General features: G+C 39.4%; 2 protein-coding genes and 1 long non-coding RNA gene across 3 annotated transcripts; 1 reads left to right on the top strand and 2 right to left on the bottom strand.

Moving 5' to 3' along the window:
• The first annotated feature begins 5,602 nt into the window (after window positions 1-5,602).
• Window positions 5,603-9,906, top strand: LOC146692951 (uncharacterized). Its single transcript, XM_085433242.1, has 12 exons — window positions 5,603-5,759; window positions 6,303-6,335; window positions 6,432-6,521; window positions 6,933-7,004; window positions 7,111-7,199; window positions 7,312-7,414; window positions 7,677-7,779; window positions 7,859-7,911; window positions 8,023-8,101; window positions 8,323-8,819; window positions 9,019-9,212; window positions 9,321-9,906. Exons 1-12 carry the CDS (start codon window positions 5,709-5,711, stop codon window positions 9,463-9,465), a joined length of 1,509 nt encoding a protein of 502 aa, XP_085289368.1. The 5' UTR covers window positions 5,603-5,708; the 3' UTR covers window positions 9,466-9,906.
• A 1,134-nt stretch (window positions 9,907-11,040) lies between these two features.
• On the bottom strand, window positions 11,041-14,141 carry LOC146692952 (uncharacterized). The gene is made up of 4 exons (XM_085433241.1): window positions 13,795-14,141; window positions 13,311-13,421; window positions 12,696-12,862; window positions 11,041-12,363 (listed from the first exon to the last, which is right to left on the bottom strand). Exons 1-4 carry the CDS (start codon window positions 13,882-13,884, stop codon window positions 12,060-12,062), a joined length of 672 nt encoding a protein of 223 aa, XP_085289367.1. The 5' UTR covers window positions 13,885-14,141; the 3' UTR covers window positions 11,041-12,059.
• A 712-nt stretch (window positions 14,142-14,853) lies between these two features.
• LOC146692953 (uncharacterized) lies at window positions 14,854-15,992 on the bottom strand. Its single transcript, XR_014915319.1, has 2 exons — window positions 15,775-15,992; window positions 14,854-15,069 (listed from the first exon to the last, which is right to left on the bottom strand). It is a non-coding gene; the product is annotated as an uncharacterized LOC146692953 (long non-coding RNA).
• Between the last annotated feature and the right edge of the window lie 5,757 nt (window positions 15,993-21,749).

Genomic DNA, 21,749 nt, shown 5'->3' on the forward strand with positions numbered 1-21,749 from the left:
TCCACAGAAAACACACCTTGACTTGTTAGTCCTGACCGGGAGCATTTACTTCTCCATGTCTGACTGCTAATAAAAGTAAGTGTTAAATAAAGTCAAACTGCCATGATGAGTATGCTTTTCAAGGTGCAGCTCTGTTCCCCCCACATGAGGCCGGCTGTGAGTTCCAGCAATGCACAGAAACAGCTCAGAGTTAAAGTCTGCTATATTTTTGGAGGCTACTGCTCATAGTTTTCTCTCATTCCATAGTTTTACCTCATAAATCCTCTCAGGGGAAGCCTATTGGAAGCCCAGATGAGTTGTTGCACAATATTCTGACATTATATAACACAGTATGTGATGTAATCCATAAAATGCAAAGATTTCCCCTATATGGACATGGCATTGAACCGAGCTTTCAAGTAATGTTGCAATACATAAATAACGTGATGTTCGGTGGCTTGTTTTGACACTGAGTGTACTGCATATGTCACCTAACTCGTCGAAACTCACCGGAATAATCGTTTTTTTCCTTTTGGAGCTTTTTCCACTAACTGTGAAAACTCTGACTAATAGAGTTGACTTCCTTGTGTGTTGAACATCAACACACAAGGAAGGCAACATCGGCGTTGCATGTGAAATCATTTCTGCTGAACCTGCTTGTGTAACATGTGTTTTTGTTCCTTCTAATTTCCTTCAAAACCAAAGGCAGGTTGCATACAATGTCATGCTTCAGGAGACTACCAGGGAATTTGGACAAGATTTTCCCTTCAAACTCTGAATCAGAGGCGTTGAGTCCCTACGCAGCTGCATTCATCATCTTCAGTGCAATCCCTTCAGAATTTTAAGCTGGGACAAAGAAGTGAGAAGGCCCTGCTTTTGTCTTCTTCCCCGAGAAGAGGGCTTCATGTCGTTACAGAGCAACAGAGCGGTTTGTCAGTATTACTTAGATGAGTGCACATACACTATAATGATACATGTAATGCAATTTATCAAAATCTAATTATAGCTGGAGGACTAAGACTTCAATGTCATCTTAGAACATGTAGGCTAATTTAATGTTGGATCTGGGAGCCAAATCACAAGTTCAGGGAACTGCTTTCTAGTTGTGCTGAGATTTACAGTGATGTCTGCATTTGTTTTTCATTTATTGAAACCAACAGAAACTACAGTAAAAATTAATTAGCAGTCACTGCTGGGAGCACCAGTCATATGTGCTTTGACTCACCTTTTTGTTGCACCACCTTAATTTCTCCAGAAAAACCACAAAATTACAGTGCAGGAAAGATGCAGAGCAAGCATGGTTTCTATGAGCCATAGCAGCATCTCTCTCTTTTATTTTACCCAAGGATATTTCCCCATGCAGACTGGAGGAGCCCACTTTACCTCCTGAGCTACAGCCGCCCCAACTGGTGATGATGGTGCAGTGTGATCTTTTGCACACTGGTCTAAAATCTCATACAAGTGCTACTCAGCGTTGCACTAGAGACAAAGGACAAGCCTTTTTGGGGGTGTTTTACTCCTACACTGTGTTGCAAACTCCCACTCCTGAACAAGACATAAACAATAAGAGCGCAGACATGCATATAATATGTAAGGAGTTTTCCAACCGTACTCCCACTATAAAGCACTGCATGAATTCATGTGTGATGGGGTGAATGAAGCTTGTGATTAAAAAAAAGTACTTTGAGTGCTCAGTCAGAGTAGTGACGTGCTATTTAAAGCCTGAATGTGTCTTTGCTTGAAATAGAAATGCATATGTTCCTATGTTCCGGTAATTTTCTAATAACAGTTCAAGACGGAAGTGCTTAATTTGCCTAATTATGAAAATACCAAGCCACCAATAATTAGAAGCACACAGTTAAAGGTCTTGGAGGTTTAAAACCCTTGCAACACGTTGAATAACGCTGTTAGGGGAAGTGAGAGAACATTCCTTGGGAGGGCAGATTTTTGAGCTCTAATCCTGAACGAGACGGCTTCATGGCTTCATTGTGCAAAAAAAACGCAGCAGCGACCAAATAAAACAGTAGAAATCTCTTTTATCCAACCACTAGGCCTAAAGGACTATCTCTCAAGTGTCTGAGAGAGAGAAACTCGATGATTCATGAATCCAGCTACAGGTTGCTGAGCATGCAAACAATAGTGTGCACGCCCACTTAGAGCCGACCTTGTATGTTTTTCATGCTTATGTGGAAAGTTTAGAACTGCAGCAAAACAATAACAGAGCAAATCTCCAATCCCCTCGAACAGTTTCCCCTTTTTTTGGGATTTTGGGTTATTTCGTCGAAGCTACTGTATGATGTAATGCAGGGGCGCATGTTGCCTAAGCAGAGCGAGCATAAACAGGCATTTGTGAGGGAAAGGAGAACTGTCTTTGGTGGAAAATTTGCAGTTATTATATTCTGTTCTACCTTCAGATGTTTATCTCGATCATTCAGCTGAATCATTTTGACAAAAACATCTCGTTCCCAGAAAATGATTTATCTGATGAAACAGAGTCTTTATTCCTAAACAAACCTCCTACATAGTCGGAGGATTGCAAGCGTCTTTGTGTCTCCAGCACACACATAACTAGCACACAAATATCAAAATGTAGTTTTTGTTTTTGTTTTTAAAAAGGTGCCTGTTTGAGCGCAATATTTCATGTTTATAGATTTTTGTAGTTACATTTGTGGTTGTGTTAGAGGTGAAAAGTCAAACTTGTTCTTTGATCCCAGCCTTTTATTTCAAGCTACAGATGGCTCTCGTGCATGTCAGCATGATGAGATGTGGGTTATTTCAAGTAAAATCAAAAGAAGCGATGTTTAAAACATCCAGCCGCCTCCTTCTGCAGTCGTTAAAGCTAAAATCTATGAAGTATTCATCATTGATGCAGAAGAACTTCTCAGGGCTGCAGCTTGCATCCTTGCATGCTCTGAGGCCTCCAGGGCCGGTGTTCTGCAGGTTTGAGATGTGTCCTTGATCCAACACAGCTGATTTAAATGGCTAAACGACCTCCTCAACATGTCTAGAGGTTCTCCAGAGGCTGGTAATGAACTAATCGTTTGATTCAGGTGCGTTGATCCAGGGTGAGATCTAAAACCTGCAGGACACCGGCCCTTGAGACCAGGAGCTGAGGAAAATATTTACGCCAGAATGACCAACTCTAAATAATTTCATTACATCCGTGTTATTTAGCTACATTTTAAAACATTAAATTTCATAGAATCTGGTCAAAATAAAATTTACTAGATTAGTATACATTCAGTTTATACCAAGCATATTTTCCTTAATCGTTAATTATTTAAATACATAAACCTCGGCTTTTGCAAAATGATTGCTTCATGTTTATGAGGGCAAGCATGCTGACACCTATCTCTGCTGTGCCCAAGACTTTTATAGGTTAATAAAAGTGGCCTATTTTAATGTGATTATCAGCACTGATAAGCAGTGATGAGTATCTGATAGCCAGGAGATTTGGGACGGTGAGGTCACAGACAAACAGACTCAGGGACAGCTTTTATAGCCCTGATCAGTGCTAATACCTGATGTTGCACACATACTTTTTTAACTCTGCACATGTTGTCTATATTTTATTCTATACATATGGTAATTATTTATTGTGATTTGATTGCCTTTCATGTAGCGGTGATGTGGGAAGGTTCTCCAGTTTGACACTGTGACTGTGCAATGAAAATAAAGAGTTATATATATATAAAGAGGACTATAATTTGTTAGGCAAAGATACAAAGTTTGTAGTTCTACCTCTGTACACCACTACAGATGTTGTTAAATCAAAGAACCAGCATGTGATTGAAGTGCAGACATCAGCTTTAATTCAGTTTAGTTTAAGTCACAGTCCCCTTCTTCAGAGACTCCTAATTAATTGGACAACTGACTGATGACTGGTGAGGCCTGTTCCCTTGGTACTTCAAAAGAAAGTGACAAAGTTTTGAATTTGTGTTTTATAGCTTTTCACTTTAATTTCAAATATGAGGCCCCAAGAGAAGTCAGTTCAAGTGACGGAGGCCATCACTGAGCAGAAAAACAAACAAACTTCTCAGAGAGATAGCAGAAACTTTAAGAGTTGCCTAATCAGCTGTCTGGTCCAACAGGCCTGAAAGACTACAGAAAGCAACTTAAGTCTATAATAAGACAAGAAAAACAACTTCACAATATCTAACCAGGCCAAGAATGCTCTCGAGGAGACAGGTGAGTCGCTGTCAAGGTCTAAAATCAGAGGATGTACAACAATGTGCAAACAGGAAGCCAGCGTCGTCTAAAGCATCCCACATTACTGTCGAAGATGGAGGCGGCAGTGTTACGGTGTGGGCACGTGTGGCTGCCGGGGGAACGGGGTAACTGGTGTTTCTCGAGGACATGAGTGTTGATAGAATATTTAAAATGAGGTTAGTTTGTCCAGACTCCAAAATTGCTGTAATTACTAAAGAGCTTCTGTGAACCTTTGAAAAAACAACAACAAAAAAACACTTCAATTAAAGCTAAAAGCCTGCACTTGGGTCACACGTGACTGTTGTGCTGTACAGAGGCAAAAAAGAAAAAGTCCAACAAATTATGGAGCTAACCGTACGTCAGACATCGAGTTAAATGGGACAGGGAAAGAAGGAAAGTGCACTGTACTGTATATATGTGCCTACACTTGATAGAGTATTTGGGTCATCACCTGCCCCCTATGACTCAACGAGTTTTGCTCTGAGCAAATTACATATATGGTTTCTTTATAGGATAGATTTCAAAATAAGACGTACTTTCTGGGCGGTGTTGACTATTGCTACGCTGCAGCGTTAAAGGAAAATTGGGCAATTTTGATAAAGTTGCCCAAGTCAAAAATCTGCATGACGATTTATTGCATTACACTAAATGATTACCGACGGACGATCTGATTTCCTCGTGTCAGCATTGTTCCCACATCATCATAATTAATGTTGTTCCAGGTTCAACATTGCAAGTGACCAATCACCTTCTTGTGACGTCATTCCTTTGCGACTTCGAAATACCCGCCTTCGAGTATTTCGAAATACAAGTGAAGAAGCGAAAAACCGCCGCCTGTCCGCCGAATTTGAAGTCAATTTAGGATACTTTCCTTTAATAAACGGTAAGCATTATACATATGTTCCTCACTTGGCTTGCTGTTTGTTTGCTAGCGATAGGCTACTTGACGACAGCATTAGCTAACCAGTGTTCTCTAGACCAGCGTTCCCCAACTTTTTGGGTGTTTCGTGGCCCGGGGGTTGGGTCAGGCAAAATTGCAGTAGCTTCCCTGATCATTTTACAAACATAAGTGAAGAGAATCTGGACTAAAAGGCCTAGACTTATGGTTGTGTGCTGAATCTATGAATCAAACTATCACCTGGAAACATAATTAACTGGTCCATAGCTGTGAAACTGGACATGAGTTCTTGATTCTATGGAGATTAACAGTAATCCAGAAATTTACAAATTTGTCCTGGTACATCGCGTAAATGTTGTCCCTGGGACATCATGTAGAAGTTGCCCTGGGACATCGTGTAGATGTTGTCCCTGGGACATTGTGTAAATGTTGTCCCTGGGAAATCGTGTAATTGTTGTCCCTGGGACATCGTGTAAATGTTGTCCCTGGGACATCGTGTAAATGTTGTCCCAGGGACATCGTGTAAATGTTGTCCCAGGGACATCGTGTGATAGCTTGTAAATAATGGAATGAAAATTATTGATTGTTATTAACTTGTGAAAAAGAAGTGTAACAAATCCACATGTTATGTTCTTACACCCTTACAGAAACTGTGACTCCTTCACAATGTCAGGTAAATGTCAACTCATGTTGAATAATCAACCAATCAAGCCTTTTATTATCACATGCAATGTTACACGTACAACTGCAATGAAAATTTCACCCCCTTCTGACCATACATATATTGCTTAAACATCACATTGGGAAGACAGGTCGGAAACAGTTAGGAAGGTCAGAAAACAATTTAATTAATAGATGAGGGGAGAGGAGGAGAAAAAAGAACTACAACCAGACAAAGCTCCTAGAAGACTGAAATGGATGATGGTTGCAGCATGCAAAAAGAAAATGATATCTGTTGACTACAGCATATGCTTTCTCACAGATTACCTTGTGGGAGTAGCTGGACCAAACTCTATTGGTATTTCAAGTTTGAAATCCCTGTTTGACCAGACTAACATTTCAGATGAGGTACCTCTTGACATAAAAATCCTTTTATGTTGTCATAAAACTAATGTTAAATTCTGCTTTAAATACACTTTATTGTACAATTTACTTAATGAATCGTGTTCCTTAGTTCTGTTTTTATTTATATGTATTTATTTATTTGTTTTATAAGGTAATAGATGGCCTAATCTATTTGCAGTGTGAGGTATGTTGAAAAGCTTGTTTGATCATAATGACATAGCATGTTTACGTTTTTTGTAATGTACTTGAAAACATAGGTGTATTTATGTTATTTTTATAGAATTTCCCTCACATTTATCCAATACCAAGCCAAATCACTGGAAAAATTTTGGATGGGTCCACAAGAGCACAAAGTGCATACTTTTTGAAGGTATGACTTGGACTGTGGTAACTATGTTCTTATTACAAAGGGTTTATAAGTTGCCACTATAAACAAACAGCATTTTCCAAAATTGAAGCCTTGTCAGAAGAACCTGAAAAATACCTTTCTGAAACCTTTTCTGTGTAAAGACTTGTTCAAAAGCAATGCACACAGATTAAAACATTTCTGTCTTGGCCAACTGATAAAGAACACCAAAAATTGAGTGGTGCGTGTTGAGTCTGTGGTCTTGATTTGTTTTGTACACACTATAGAAATTAATTAATGTAAACCAAAAATGACACTTTCTATATGTTTGTGTATCTGCAGAATTAATTACAAGTCTCACCTGACAAGCTTTTGCAGTTTTGCAGTGTCATTCTTGACAGAAAAACATACTTGTCACATTATTTTTATTTCCAGAAAAACATCTTTCAGATGTATGAGAAATTGATTGGAGCCTGTCTGGAAAACGGCAGCCACTGGACCTTGTTTGTAAGTTGCACAGATTTTGCACTCTCTAGTGCATGATACTTTTCAGTGTCCCTCATTAGGAAAGCTCAAGGCCCAAGCCTACCATATCCATCTTTTTACAAAACAGTTTTGTGACATACCCAAGAGGACCATAGTCTATATGAATTCATTTGGCGAGTCGGAGGTCAGAAAAAGTGCGGTGTTGAAAAACTGGAGGTAATTAATTAACATATTTAACATAACATATTTAATTTAATTGAAATCATTACCGAACGTGGTTATTGATTTCTCTATATGCTTTTTATTTGTAATAACTGCGATCTCTCAGCTCATTTGCTTCAGCAAGAGGCTGCGCTGGAGAGTGGACCTTGTCACATGTGAGCCACCCACATCAACAGGATGGGAACTCATGTGGAGTGCATGTCATAATGGTACTGAAAACTATAGCTTTAACCTATATAAGTAATGTTTACATTTTTGCCTATTCAGTTTTTAAAGCCTTAGAGGCAGGATGGTAAAATCTCAATTTTTTTTGTAGATTGAACCATTTCAGCAGTAATGCTTTGCTTTGGTTGCTCTGTTTTGTTTTGTTTTTCTCGGGGGGGGGGGGGTTAAAAACAAACAAACATTTCTTTGTTAATCTAATTCTTTTTGTTCTTTTTTTTTTTTTTTTTTTTCTTCGTCAATTATTAGTTTGCCCAATCTCTCATTGACGGTAAAACACAAGTGGAGGAGTACAACACTGAAATCACAAAGCTCAGGTCCCGACTTTGCCACTACTTATTTTCCTCAATAGGTAAAGATAAAATTAGCTGCCTTCTTTTTCTCTAACATTGGAAAATGTAACTTGTACTTAAACAAATTATATTTTGCAGATCGAACTAGGAAGTGCAGTCAGTGCTGGTGTGTGATTGCAGCCAAAGACCGGGTACACTATGACATGTCCTTAGCCATATAGATTGTTTATTTAATGGACTTTGTTCATTTGTTTTTTGTTTGTTTATTTCTTCTTCTTCTTTTTTTTTTTTTTAATTCACAGGTGCAGTGCCAGAAATGTGGTGCATACAAGCACATGCGTTGTTCAAAGTCTGTTTGTGGCATCTGTATCTTCTGTGAGAGTAAGTCACAATATAACTAAACAATGTCCAAAAATGTTTAAAGTGAATTTTTTTTTCGTAATTTTGCCTTTGCACACCAGGACTGTGTAATTAAAGTGGACGTTTCAAGATCCAGTTTTTACACAAAACTATTTTAGACATAACTGTGTCGTATTGTGGGGATTTCTCTTCACAATTAAATTGATATAGTGCTGTTTATATCATTCTTCTTTATGTAACAGCACAGTGCAGCACAGCAGAGGGAAAGGAGTTGTGCAGCATAGTGGGTGGCTATACAGGAGGAGCAATAGAAGTAGCCAGTGAAGAATGTCATCAGGGAAAGCATCAGGCAGCGAATGACAAAGGAAAAGTTCCTAAGGGAGAGAACATCTGCAGCAAATCGACAAGTAACAGTGAGATAGGAAGACTGACAGTCAGAGATGAAGGTACACAGACTGAAAGAGATGAAGGTACACAGACTGAAGACAACGAAAAAGAAGCAGAAGTATACGGCACAAGTCTGAGTACAGATAATGCTGCTGCTGATGATGTTGACAGGATCGATGCAGATACAGAATTCCAAACTGATTCAGAAGGAACTAGTACAGTTTACAGAGTGCATGGTCGCTTATCTGTACCAAGCTCAAAAAAGAAAACCTACACAATAACAGAAGACGAGATCAAGCGCAGAATCAATGCAGAGAACATGTCAGTTCATGTTTTCAGAGGTTTGATTGGGGTAGGTATACATTTCGTGATTTTGATGTCACCTGAAATAAATCCGGGTTACTCGTATCAATGAAGTGACAATGTGGCTGGAAATTGTGCATTTGCTGCAACATATACACAATTACACCATGTAAACAAAAGCATTTATCTTTGTGCGCGTGTGTGTGTCTCTCTCTGCTCTTTTGGTGTTTGCACTTTTTCTTTTTTAGGGCCGTAAAGCCAAACTGCCCGCAATGATTCTTGACAGGCCTAAGAAGGCCAAAACTAAAGTAACAGTGTTTAGTGTTCTGAGTGAAGAGGAGGCTGGGGAGCTAGCCCTCGGGTTTGCCGGAAGATTGGCCTGCGATGTCACAACAGACATGGTCTGTAAAGGCATCGACCATTCAAGTGCTGATATGACAAAGTAAGTTAGTAAAACAATATGAAAGTTGTATCTTTTTTGGTATTATTTGTCATTTCCCCGTATTTGGGTTATTGTTGTAACATTGTTAATCTTACTTTCTAATAACAGACAGACTCTTCTCAAAATCCAACACAATCTTAAACATGAGCTGACTGATTCCTCAACCTTCAGTTTGCTGACACACACCTTTGGCCCCGCTGCACTGGATTCTGTCATTTCATTCCTGTGTGAAAAACTTGATCTTGTCTCTTAAATAATGAAACCTTTTGTGACTTTTGTTTGTTCTGTAAATCAGAATCTTGAAAATTGTTCATTGTTGTTCTAAGTTTGTGTTAACTATTTGGCAAAAATGATTGGTTCCTAATCCAAACAGCATAATGACTGTTCTAACACATATCTTAAAAATGCTACAAAGAAAGAAAATTATCACATATGTTTCAATATGAATGTAATTGTGTCACACTCGGTTTGTAGTAGCTTTCCTGTTTTATTTTGAGTTTTGGTATGTTTACACTGTTATTTTTATTTCCCGTGTGTTCGTCTTCCCTTATTAGTTTTACTGTATTTAATTAGTCTGATTTAATAACTTATAATTATTTACTTTCCAGTGTGTATATATGCTCCTCGTTTGGATTATTGTTTGTTTGAGTTCTGCCTGTCTTTTCTATTAAAGATTTGGACTTTTGGACTATTAGTGGACCTCGTAGGTTTTTATTCTGTTCAATTGGTAATTGACTGGGTTTAATTTAGTGGCCTGGAAAACAGGCCGGAGGGGTCTGGTCATTTTAACCCCCTAAGACCCGAAATCTTCCATGGCATGCATTTTTAATTTCTCTTTGATATTTGGGCCGATTGGAACCCGATGAATGTAAAAAGAAAGAATTACCAGGTTTTGTTTTTTTTTTTACCTAATTTTTGTTTCTGAGAAAAATGAGAGCCACATATGAGGACATTAATTTGAAATTTCGATAGAACAGTTGCAGTATAATGTCCTCATAACTGTATATCAGGCACTTGTTGATCAAGATTTAGTATTTTGGTCTAAATAACCCAAAATGTGATGTCCACATGTGTGGACGCCAGGCTGGAGTAAAGTGTTAGAGCTATTTATACCTATGTAAACTTTTATACACTGGTTTTTACCTGTCTTGTTTCAGAAAGGTTTAAAAGGGTAATGTCCACAGTTTGTTTATTTATTTGTTTGAATTCAACATATTTTATTAAAGTAATTGAGCTTGAACACAGAAAAAACTGAATCAAATAATCATAAAATCAAATCACTTGCACTATACTGAAGTCTAATCTACTCTGAGCTAATGCCGGTTTCCAACACTAATGATCGGGTGAAGGAGAGAGATGAGGGTGTGCACGGCCACTGGTGCTCTTATCCCTGTTCTTTGTGATACAATCCAACAGGAAAGCAGTCAAACCCTTGGACATTAGCCAAGTTAACGTTCACAAATATATACACACAGAGGAACTCTGAGCCCCAATGTCAGCATTAGCACAAACATGCCACTTCATACCAAATCTCAGTGTGAGGTCAGGTGTTAGTCTCATTCCATTATTCTGGCTATATTTTCTTACTCATTACTATTAAACTTATACTTAAGACTAACTATTAACAAAATCACACCCCAATAACTCTGTTATTACACTTTGTATTTAATCATAAAAAGGCTGGATGTTGAAACCTTTTACTTCTATTTTGTATGAGCCAGGATTCTCAACAGCTGATACTCTGTCCAAAAAGTGACAGGTATCGTTTTATGGAGCAAAAAACTTAAGAGCGCATATTTTATAAATAATACCAACAATTACAAATGCAGACCTTTAATAGTAATAAGTAATCCTTTATTTATAATGCATAGCAATATAAAAATAGTAACATATGAAAATATTACAATGGGCACAGATGAATTTGTATCAAAAACAGCAACCAAGCCAAAGTAATGAATAACACACATAAATAACAACTGCTTGAGAGACCAAACAATTTCTTTTCATCTGTTCCTTGGCAGAAAGTTAAGACAGCTATTCAGCTTTAGGTTTCAATAAACAGAAGTAATGGATGCAGTCCCTTTGAAATGTCACACAAAAGTCTACTTGTGCATATACTTAGCTTTAACTCTTCTCTTTTTTGTTTTGTATTCCAAAAGGTTTTCATTTTCTCCAGAGGATGTCTCTCTTTCAGTGGTTATCGACTGTTCACATTCATTTTCACAGACTGTTGGAATGTCGATGCTGGCCGAACGTTTCTTGCTAGAATACAATGGCCTAATTTTGCGTGCATTATCTGTCGTCTTTATTTCGTACTGGCATATACTTTTGCCTACTTGTTTTGTTTTTAAGACATTTGTATGCAGTTCATCTATCATTGGAGTAATACCCTCTGGAATGAATGCCCACTGTTTAACTGTGTCTAAAACAGCATTTCGTTTTCCAACTGCATCTTCTGTGCATTTTTTGTCTGTGCTTTCAACTACAGGAGTGTCATTCAAAGTTGATAGAGGACTTTTCAGAGAGTTTTTCATTTGTTTAAAATGGCTACAAGCCACCTTCAGGCAAGCACATGTGTTATAGTGAGAGAACGTACAACAAGTGCACTGAAGTGTTTCAGCCGATGCAAAAAAACACAGATTTCCAAACAAACTTGGCATTTTTATCACTTTCAAGTCCTCACAGTGTACAAAGTAATGCCTTTCTTTCACTGCAATTCTTGCCAAGGTAGAAATGTCTGTTTCCATGTTTGGATAGATGTCATTGTCAGCCTCTGCTAATTTTGCAAGTAACACTAGATGCTTGCAAAGAAGTCCTCGTAAGCCATATGTACAGTTGCAGTAGGACTCAACAGGGCAGACATCCATACACCATGTCTTCTCTTGACTCAGATGGGACTTGATATGCATTAACTCCATGGCTGTTCTTGACTGTAATTTTAAGAGCCCAACCACTTTCCATCAGTCTTGAAGCAGAGTCTGAAACTTGAGACAAGGTGTCAGCAAACCTGTTTTTCATGCGGCCCACATCTTGCAGGGTTTTTATGACTGAGAAGTAGTCGTCGGCCTTCCCTAGGAGCACTTCAATCAGATCATCCAGACGCCTATTCTTGTAGCCAGATAAAAACTGGTATTTCAGGCGGTGGAAAAATCTGAAAAACAGTTATTTGAAATGATTAGTAACTGTAATTGAAGGAATTTAAAGTTTTAATCAAGACTGTATTATTTTTTTAAAAATTGGAATACCTATTGCACACGTCTTTTATAAAGGAATGCTCTGTGCCGGTTTAGCTGATTTAGGCAAATCCACCTACTCTGTTTTTTGTTGTGATAACATAAAAAACGCTGCTAGAATTTAAAGGATTTGCCTAAAACCTGTTCTGGCAATGACATGACGAACCTACTCAGTTTAGCCTCTTGGATTAAAGCATAATATCTTTTTTTCAGCAATACAATTGAATGAGGTCAAAATAATAAATCATACCTTTCAATCACATTGTTTGTTTCAGAACGAGCGTGACTGAAGCGACGGCCGTAGTCACACCACATGTGGCCAATGCCTTCCCAGTGCTTCTGAAAATACTGGCACACCAAAGGGTATTGCTTAAATGTCTGGCAGAACTCTGCTGATGTGGCTTTAAAGTCGTCCTCCTAAGAGAATTGGATGCAACAGAATATATTTCAATCCATTTAACAGACCTATTGAAATCTTTAATATTATGTATTGAAGCCCTTTTCCTTTTATTGAATAACATTAAGAATTTTAAGTTATTAATAATATGTCGTGTTTTTGTATTAAGAAGCAATTATTTCTTCCCTTACAATGGCTAAGAAGGAACACTAAACCTATAAGCATATTTGGTTTCAGCATCTGTCTGTGAAAGAATCCCACTCACAAGTTCTACTGCACAGTGGGTGACACAATGATGGTCTGCACAGCTTAAGTACTTGTTTTGATAAGCAAGATAAGAAGCCAGTTTTAGAAATTGTTTCAAAAATCTATTTTGTATCTCTCTGTAACTTTTTTTAGCAACTGAAAGTTATTATGCTCTTAGTGTAATCAAGAAATCAAAATGTGAAATAGACAAATTACACTTACAGATGTGCAAGCTTTCAGCTTACAAAAGAAAGAAATGATTTCATTTCTCTTTTGGGTGTTAGAAAGCCCATGGACCCCGGACTCTGATTTTGAAAGCCATCGATTAACAGCCTGTGAATGTAAGAGAAAAAAAGTTAATCTGGAGAGAGAGACAGAGGAGCAGCTGTACAAAAAGCATAAAAGAAAGCTGACGTCCAAAAATAACTTTGTCACTCACTGGACAAGAGGACCTGTGCATTACAGAAATCAACCAGGCAAACATATTTTTAAATGTCAAAAAGAGCTTTGGGAAGCAGCCACCAGAAGATGAGTGCACTGTGGTCTTAAATGGATGGACATAGTCACTCAACATTTTATCCCTTTATATTCATTAACCTGAGTAGGTGAATATCACAATAAGGCAAATCATGACAACAGGACCCTGTTGTAAAAATGTGTTTCAGGTGCATCTTAGACAACGTGAAAAGAAAACAATGTGGTTTACCTGCAAGACATGGTACCAGCATAGAAGGATAGCTGACTCTGGAAAAACCTTCTGCAAAGCATTTATTTCCGCAAAGTCTTTGTCAACCATAAATGCTCTACAGAAAAAAAGAAAACACTAAATGAGATTAAACAGTATGAAAATGTTTTTGCTATCTCAAAGCACCACTTCAATGCCAAATTAAACATTTCAACACACAAGTAGATATATAAAATACTGCATACAGCCTATAGGAATAACTTTAACAACTGGAAAGGAAAGTTTTTTGCAGCCCATGCTGCAGCTATAGCATTAGATTCTGGCATGTTATAACTTTTTTGAAAAGGAATTATTTCAAAATCAATAGCTGTCAATGTATTATTTCCCTCGGGGAAGTTGGGAAATGCTCACAAACTATTCCAAGAACAGTTTCCAGGGTTTTCTGACTTTCGTTGCTGACAATAGCATAGGCCACAGGGACTCCATGCCCATGATCATCTCTTACAACAAGTGTGAATAAGGGAAATGAATACTGGTTAACGCAGTGCGTGGTGTCAACAAATACTAACTGTTTTGCATAGTTCTCCATGTTTGATTTCATTACAGGTGTCTGCAAAACAATCATTAGTTCTTGGTCAGATGTGTATGGTTGATAGAAGAGAACATGTTCTTGATGTTTTCCATTAAGTAAGGTATGTACACATTGACTGTCTCCACAGTTAAAGTGCTTCTTCCTCATCATGCAGGTTCTAACACTGTCAATGTCACGTGGTGTGACAAAATGCTCTCTGTTGTGAAGATCTCTGTGTCCATGTTCTTTGGCCCATTTATGACATTCGGTTAGTACGATGGCTGGCTTAGTTCCAAGGGAAAGCAGTTCCTCAATCTTCCTCCTTAAATCACTGGAAATATTGTTGAAATGTGCGTCTTTTGGGTCCGAAGGATCATGCCCATCATGCTTATCATATGTACGCTGCACGATGACTGTGTGGTCTTTCCAACATTTGAGTACTTTAAATGAAACATAGGCCTTACAGCCCACTGCTCTGTAGCTGTTTCGACTTTTTCCCCCAGCTCTGATGCAGTTGAATTTGTAATAGTCTCTTTTCCTGTCTTTACCTGAGGCAACATTTAAACATTTATAATGTCCATGAAGGGTTAATGAGTTCAATTTTTCTAACACAACACTGAATGGGTCCTCCTGGCATTGTGACACATGCACACAAAGTTGTGTGTCTTTTCCAGTTCTTTTTTTTTCGTCATTCAGAACACTTCTTCTAATTATGTCGTCCATTTCTGGTGGAAAAATAACGAAGGTTTAATTAGTCAATATTCATTAATTCATTTTAACTTGTTGTGGGGTTTTTTGCAATACAATGTAAATATTAAATATAATATTAAAAAAAATATATATATAAAATAATATAAAACAAACAGGGGCTAAAAGAAGCTAAACTTTTATATGGTATGTCCCAGGGACAACATTTACGCGATGTCCCAGGGACAACATTTACGCGATGTCCCAGGGACAACATCTACGCGATGTCCCAGGGACAACATCTACGCGATGTCCCAGGGACAACATCTACACGATGTCCCAGGGCAACTTCTACATGATGTCCCAGGGACAACATTTACGCGATGTACCAGGACAAATTTGTAAATTTCTGGATTACTGTTAATCTCCATAGAATCAAGAACTCATGTCCAGTTTCACAGCTATGGACCAGTTAATTATGTTTCCAGGTGATAGTTTGATTCATAGATTCAGCACACAACCATAAGTCTAGGCCTTTTAGTCCAGATTCTCTTCACTTATGTTTGTAAAATGATCAGGGAAGCTACTGCAATTTTGCCTGACCCAACCCCCGGGCCACGAAACACCCAAAAAGTTGGGGAACGCTGGTCTAGAGAACACTGGTTAGCTAATGCTGTCGTCAAGTAGCCTATCGCTAGCAAACAAACAGCAAGCCAAGTGAGGAACATATGTATAATGCTTACCGTTTATTAAAGGAAAGTATCCTAAATTGACTTCAAATTCGGCGGACAGGCGGCGGTTTTTCGCTTCTTCACTTGTATTTCGAAATACTCGAAGGCGGGTATTTCGAAGTCGCAAAGGAATGACGTCACAAGAAGGTGATTGGTCACTTGCAATGTTGAACCTGGAACAACATTAATTATGATGATGTGGGAACAATGCTGACACGAGGAAATCAGATCGTCCGATTACCGACAGCCTACTTAACCTCTCACTCTTCAAACAGCACATCTGCAAACATTCATTGTGTTATCCTTCCTACTCTCTTCCTCCCACCAACCTTACAGGACTCACTGTCTTGCGACCTTTGGCCTGACGGGCCATAATGTTCCCCTACTGTTTTTCCAGCAGGTGTACTTCCATCTCTTAATCTCCTCATTGTGTTCCAAGTCCTGAACAACCTATTTTCTTAATTGCCAGACTTGATCTAGATTACAGTGAGGGCCATCAGGAGGGTTTAGGTTGGGTTGAGAGGTGCGCATGGGTGTCCCAATCTCCAGCGATCTATCCAGCTAGCACTGGAGATTAGGACACCCACGCGCACCTCTCAACCCAACCTAAACCCATAAACAAAATGAATATGGTCAGGCCCACGCAGGTTCTGATCCTGTGCTCAAAGGGGGTGACATTGGTTGGTTTTGTGAATCTGGCTTTTAAAAGCTGAGGATGTTAGCATGTAGGAGGCAAAGAGGGTCTTGCAGGAAGACTCAGTTCAATACTGTGCCACCAAGAACTGGGGCACATTTAATCTGAAAATCTGCTGCGGTTTCCAGGATGAATGACATGTTTCCTTGAATGAGTGTGCACCCTGCTGTGCAGGAGCATCGCAAAAGCAATTTCTATGTACATTTTCTATCAGAATGTGACTGCGTTGAAGCCTACTTAATGAATCAGCTATGACAGCTGCACCAGAGTGTGCTACTGGGGCATAGCGGACTTTTAACGTTCGACTACCTTTGGAGCATTAACAGCATTCATTTTGTTACAGATGTTTTAATATTGTCTGATTAAAAATTAGATTGTTGGTGTTAACTGTGCAGGTCATTTGATTTCACTGTGAATACATGTGCTGGAATGACGATAAAAACCTTGAGTCGTGAATCTGGGACTCTCCACCAATTGCTCTTAGAACTGAAGAAGCTTCTTGGATGAGAGGTGAAACCAATGACTGTAGAAAACAGCAGAAAAAATCTTTTATACAGTCATTGGGTGAAAGGTCTTGAAGAAACTTAAAGAAGTCCAGACGCTTTTCTTTCCAAGCTCTCCTCTCCTCCTTTGGCTTAACTTATTCAACAACTTTTCCCACCGTACTTACTTGCCAGCTTTCATCGATTTGGAAGAGTGCTATGATGTAATTCTACATAAACTTCCCTGTTCGGACTCGTCTTCTCTCTTGCCCGAGGACCTCTCGCGGTGACAATGCCAAGTCTTTTATTTCCCCTCATCCAGCAGCTCTCCAGCACCATCTGTGTCAGACTGCCATCATGACGCCCCTGGGCTGCTGCAATAAACACTTACAACCACAAGGTGTCGTCATTGGGCAGTAAAAGCACTCTCTCGCTTTCTCTGTGTGCATTTAAATATCTATTCATATATAAACTGGGATGGTTTAAAAAAGCTATTAAGAGATTATAATAAAATAAAAAAATACATCAATAAAACAAAGGATAAATCAGATTTAAAAAGAGAAAAATAACTAAATGGATTAAGAAAAATTAAATTAAAAAAACAAAGAAGAATGCTGCTCACACATATAGCCCACAACCCACAGATGATGAAGGGAAATGGAGGTCTTGTTAAATCCTATTACTTGGTCCGAGTGTGCAACATTATGGCTCCATAAATCAAAAAGCAATTAAAAGATCCAGCAGAGTAAAATCAAAGATCACTGGTGTCAAATGAACTCACTCACACGCACAGACATACACACAAAGCGATATATGCTGCAGTGGCGCACCCCATTTACTATTCTTTTGACTTGCAAATGACAGCTGCTCTTTTAAGAAGACTTGCATTGTGGCTGTGAGTTGTGTGGGTGAGTGGGTGGCTAGTGGTTTGCGGGTGGGTACCGTGCAGATATGTGTAACTGTATTCATATACGACAGTGGGTGGGGTTTTCAAAGGGTTAACCAGGTGTCGCAAATGTGTCCTCAGAGCTTTATAGTTAATTGAATAAATAAAGGTCAGTCCAGCAGCTCACCAGGAGCCAAGCTGTCATAAATGGACACCTTCAGGAGTGTGTCCACCTGACCGAAGGCATTTGTGCATAAATGAAAATAACGCAAACAAAACATCCACAAGTGGTGACTCAGTTTTGCTCTCTAGGATTTTACCTTGTGGTTTCGGTCTTCTAAAAAAGCCACTCAGGAGCTGCTCTGAAGTGCATCAACTGGAGTTTTTTTTAGCTCAACTTGAGTTTCGCAGTGTTTTGAACCTGCTTCTTCTCCACCAACAACACCAACAACAACACAATGACAGTCAATGAGCTCCCATCTTCAAAATAGACCTCTTCTGCTCATCTCAGGATGATGCTTATTTGCCTTAAACTGGGTTTTTATGAAGCCAAGTTTCTTCTAATTATCTGCTCCTTACACACAGATGTTGTGCCTGAGCTGACCACATGGCCTTACAACCACACTACATCCCACCTGCACACACACTGAGCTCATTATTCAAAATCCACCACCGTAACATTGTTCATCTGACAGAAAATAAAGAAATTATAACAACTCCAATTTAAACCGGCTGGTGTTGTTCTGTTTTTTGACAGAAAGAAACATATGTCTTTGTGATTGTTTCAAAGATGCTGTAAAAACTGCACATTTATCGGCTTTGAAGATCATTTCCTTTCCCATTGCTCTTTTACAATGGCAGTAGCATGTTTCGATGTGCAGCGCACACCGCTGTGGGTAATGATATCTGTGTGTTTCCCCCATGAAGTCATAATGTTTCACAGTTACCTCACATTAAGATCTATTCTGTCTTCAACAACACTAGTGTGCCACTGGTGAATAAAACCCTCAAGAATCTCACTATTTTCAATCTGAGCAAGTAGGAAGGTAAAACAGAGAGATAACAGCACCACCTACAGAATCTCAGAGAGAAAATTCATAGAGACGGCCACAAAGTTTGGATAAGGAACAGGTGACTTTTTCATAGTGCAGGGCAGAAAGAGCCAAGAGGTTTGACTTGAAGGAAACAGAGCGAGGAGCATCATGCATGCCTTTGTACATCCCAAGACCTACAGCATGTCTAAGTCGCCATATATGAAATGATATTTCTTACTTATGTTACACTTTCGAAAATTCAGTTTCTATAACATCAGTTTATTTTCACATAAACCTGCCACAGGTATGTTTATCTATCTGACTGCTCATGAGTGCGCTTCACTCTGTGCGACCTGCGTACGACTGAAGATGTCTTCAAAACAATACTAAAATGAACAAGGAGCTACAATCGTCATAAGAAGCTAACACAGAACAAAAAATGATCCGAGGATGAAAATAACCCTCCACAATGAGATTCAGATTCTCTTCATCCTTCACTATGAATCATGACTATTCATCTGAGCAGAACACTGGTGCTTTATATCCAGTCCGTACATCATACCACAGAAGCACCAGTGAATGCAGAGCTGCGTTTACAGTAGCGTGCTGCTGAAAGGCTGCTTCACTCAAAAATGATGGATTATAAATACAAATAAAATCAGATTCATTCCTTTGTCTTTTTATTACCTTTTTATTTCAAGAAGACTAAAATATGGGTGCTGGAATATGAAGAAGAGTCTATCGAATCTTTATCGTCATTCCTAAGAACAAATAGGAAATCAAAGAAGTTCATCTCTACTTTCTCCAGGTTTTTCTTTTCCTCTAACCTCTGCAGGCCAGTCCTTCTGGCCACATCATCGTCCTGGGGGTGGGTTTACACAAGGTAGCTATCGCGTGTGTCGTGGACTACGGGTCACGCGTATTTGCATGCCCACATTTTACAAGTGTCTTCACATGAGAAAACGTTTGTGTGCTGAGAATCCATTTGCATGTGTGCGTGCCGTCCACACTTACTGTCACGATCAGTGTACGTCCACTCAAGCTGGGTGGGTACCTGTGTGGAGATGTTACTGTTGCCATGAAATTTTGTATTTCAATTAACCAATAAATATGTTTAAACTTTAATTCTCCAGCTCTGCCCTGACCTTATTGGATAAAAATACTTTATATTTAAACATTTCTTGAAGGGAAATTCATCACATGCATCTATTAAAGAACCAATGAAAATGCTTCTGATGGCTCATCTGTCAAAGCTGTCCATGGGCTTTCTCAAATGGAGAGCATGTGTGCATCCACTGGTGAGTATCCATCGCCTCCTCAGTCTTGGCTGCTATTGATTTTCTATTGTCTGTGACAGCCGGGACGTGGTGAGCAGAGAGGAGACATTTTCTAGGAAAGGAGCTGCTCCAGCACTCCATCTTCTCTACCTGCTGCTGCTCAATATTTAATGCACTGCACCCAAGCTGCCCCAGGAAGGAATTCAAGTTAAAAAACAAACAAACAAAGAAGCACAGTTTCCTTTTTAAACCATGTCTGTTACGTTGTTACGTTGGGGTTTGTTTCATGAAACAAGCAGTCGCATTGCTGAGCGTGTGGAAAAATGCAAAAGAGAGCACGCTTTAGCATTAAATCACCCAGCATAACTCTTTACAGCTTAACAACCCAGTGACAAACATACTGTATTTTTAAAAATGTGTGAATTGCGCACAAAAAGTTTGGGAAATAATTTTGTCCAAAACACTGATTTATTCAGTGATTCTGAAACATCTTAACTAGTGCTATCAGCGTTAATATTGTTAAAATGACATTAACGCCATAACCGTGTTAACGCAGCAAATCTCCATTAGTGAGTTAACGCAAATCACGGCGCTAATGCGTTAACGAGCTAACCGCGCTAACGCGTTGACGCCGTGCAGCCCCATCGCTATCGGAGATTTGCCACGTTAATGCAGTTATGGAGTTAATGTCACTTTAACAAGATTAACGCTGACAGCACTAATCTTAACCTTTGAGAAATTTCATGTCCCATCCATCCATCTTCTGCTGTAATGGGGGGAGCAGCCTAAGCAGAGAAGCCCAGATCTCCTTCTCCCCGGCCACCTCCTCCAGCTTCCTCTGGGGGAACACCAAAGCATTCCAAGGCGAGCTGAGAGATATAATCTCTCCAGCAAGTCCTGTCCTGGGTCTGCCCTGGGGCCTCCTCCCAGTGGGACATGCTCAGAACAGGTCATCTAAGAGACGCCCAGGAACCATCCTTGTCAGATGCCCGAACTAGCTCAACAGGCTCCTTTCAATATGTAGGAGCAGCGGCCCTACACTGAGCCCCTCCCGCATGCCCAAACGCCTCACCCTACCTCTAAGGGAGAGGCCAGCCACGCTTCAAAAGAAATCTAATTTCCACCACTTGTATCCACAATCTCGTTTTTTCGGTCACTACTCACAGCTCGTGACCATAAGTGAGGTTACGTAGATCGATCAGTAAATTGAGAGCTTCGCTTTTACATTTAGCTCTCTCTTCACCATGACAGACAGGTACAACATCTACATCACTGCAGCCACAACACCAAACTGTCTGTCCCACTCTTCTCCCGTCACTCATGAACAAGACCCTGAGATACTTAAACTCCTCCACTTGGGGAAGGAACTCGTTCCTGACCCGGAGTGGGCACTCCACCCTTTTTCCAGCTGAGGACCATGACCTCAGATTTGGAGGTGCTGATTCTCATTCCCACTGCTTCACACTTGACTGCGAACGAATCTAGTGCAAGTTGGAGTCCTTCACCCGATGAAGCCAACAGAACCACATCATCTGCGATTCTAAGACCACCCAAGTGGAAGCCTTCTGCCACTTGGCCATACCTAGAAATTCTGTCCATAAAAATTATGAACAG

Source organism: Copadichromis virginalis, linkage group LG15 (assembly GCF_057382275.1).
Source record: "Copadichromis virginalis isolate Kocher_CV1m ecotype Utaka linkage group LG15, C_Virginalis_male_GT1.1, whole genome shotgun sequence".
NCBI lineage: Eukaryota > Metazoa > Chordata > Actinopteri > Cichliformes > Cichlidae > Copadichromis > Copadichromis virginalis.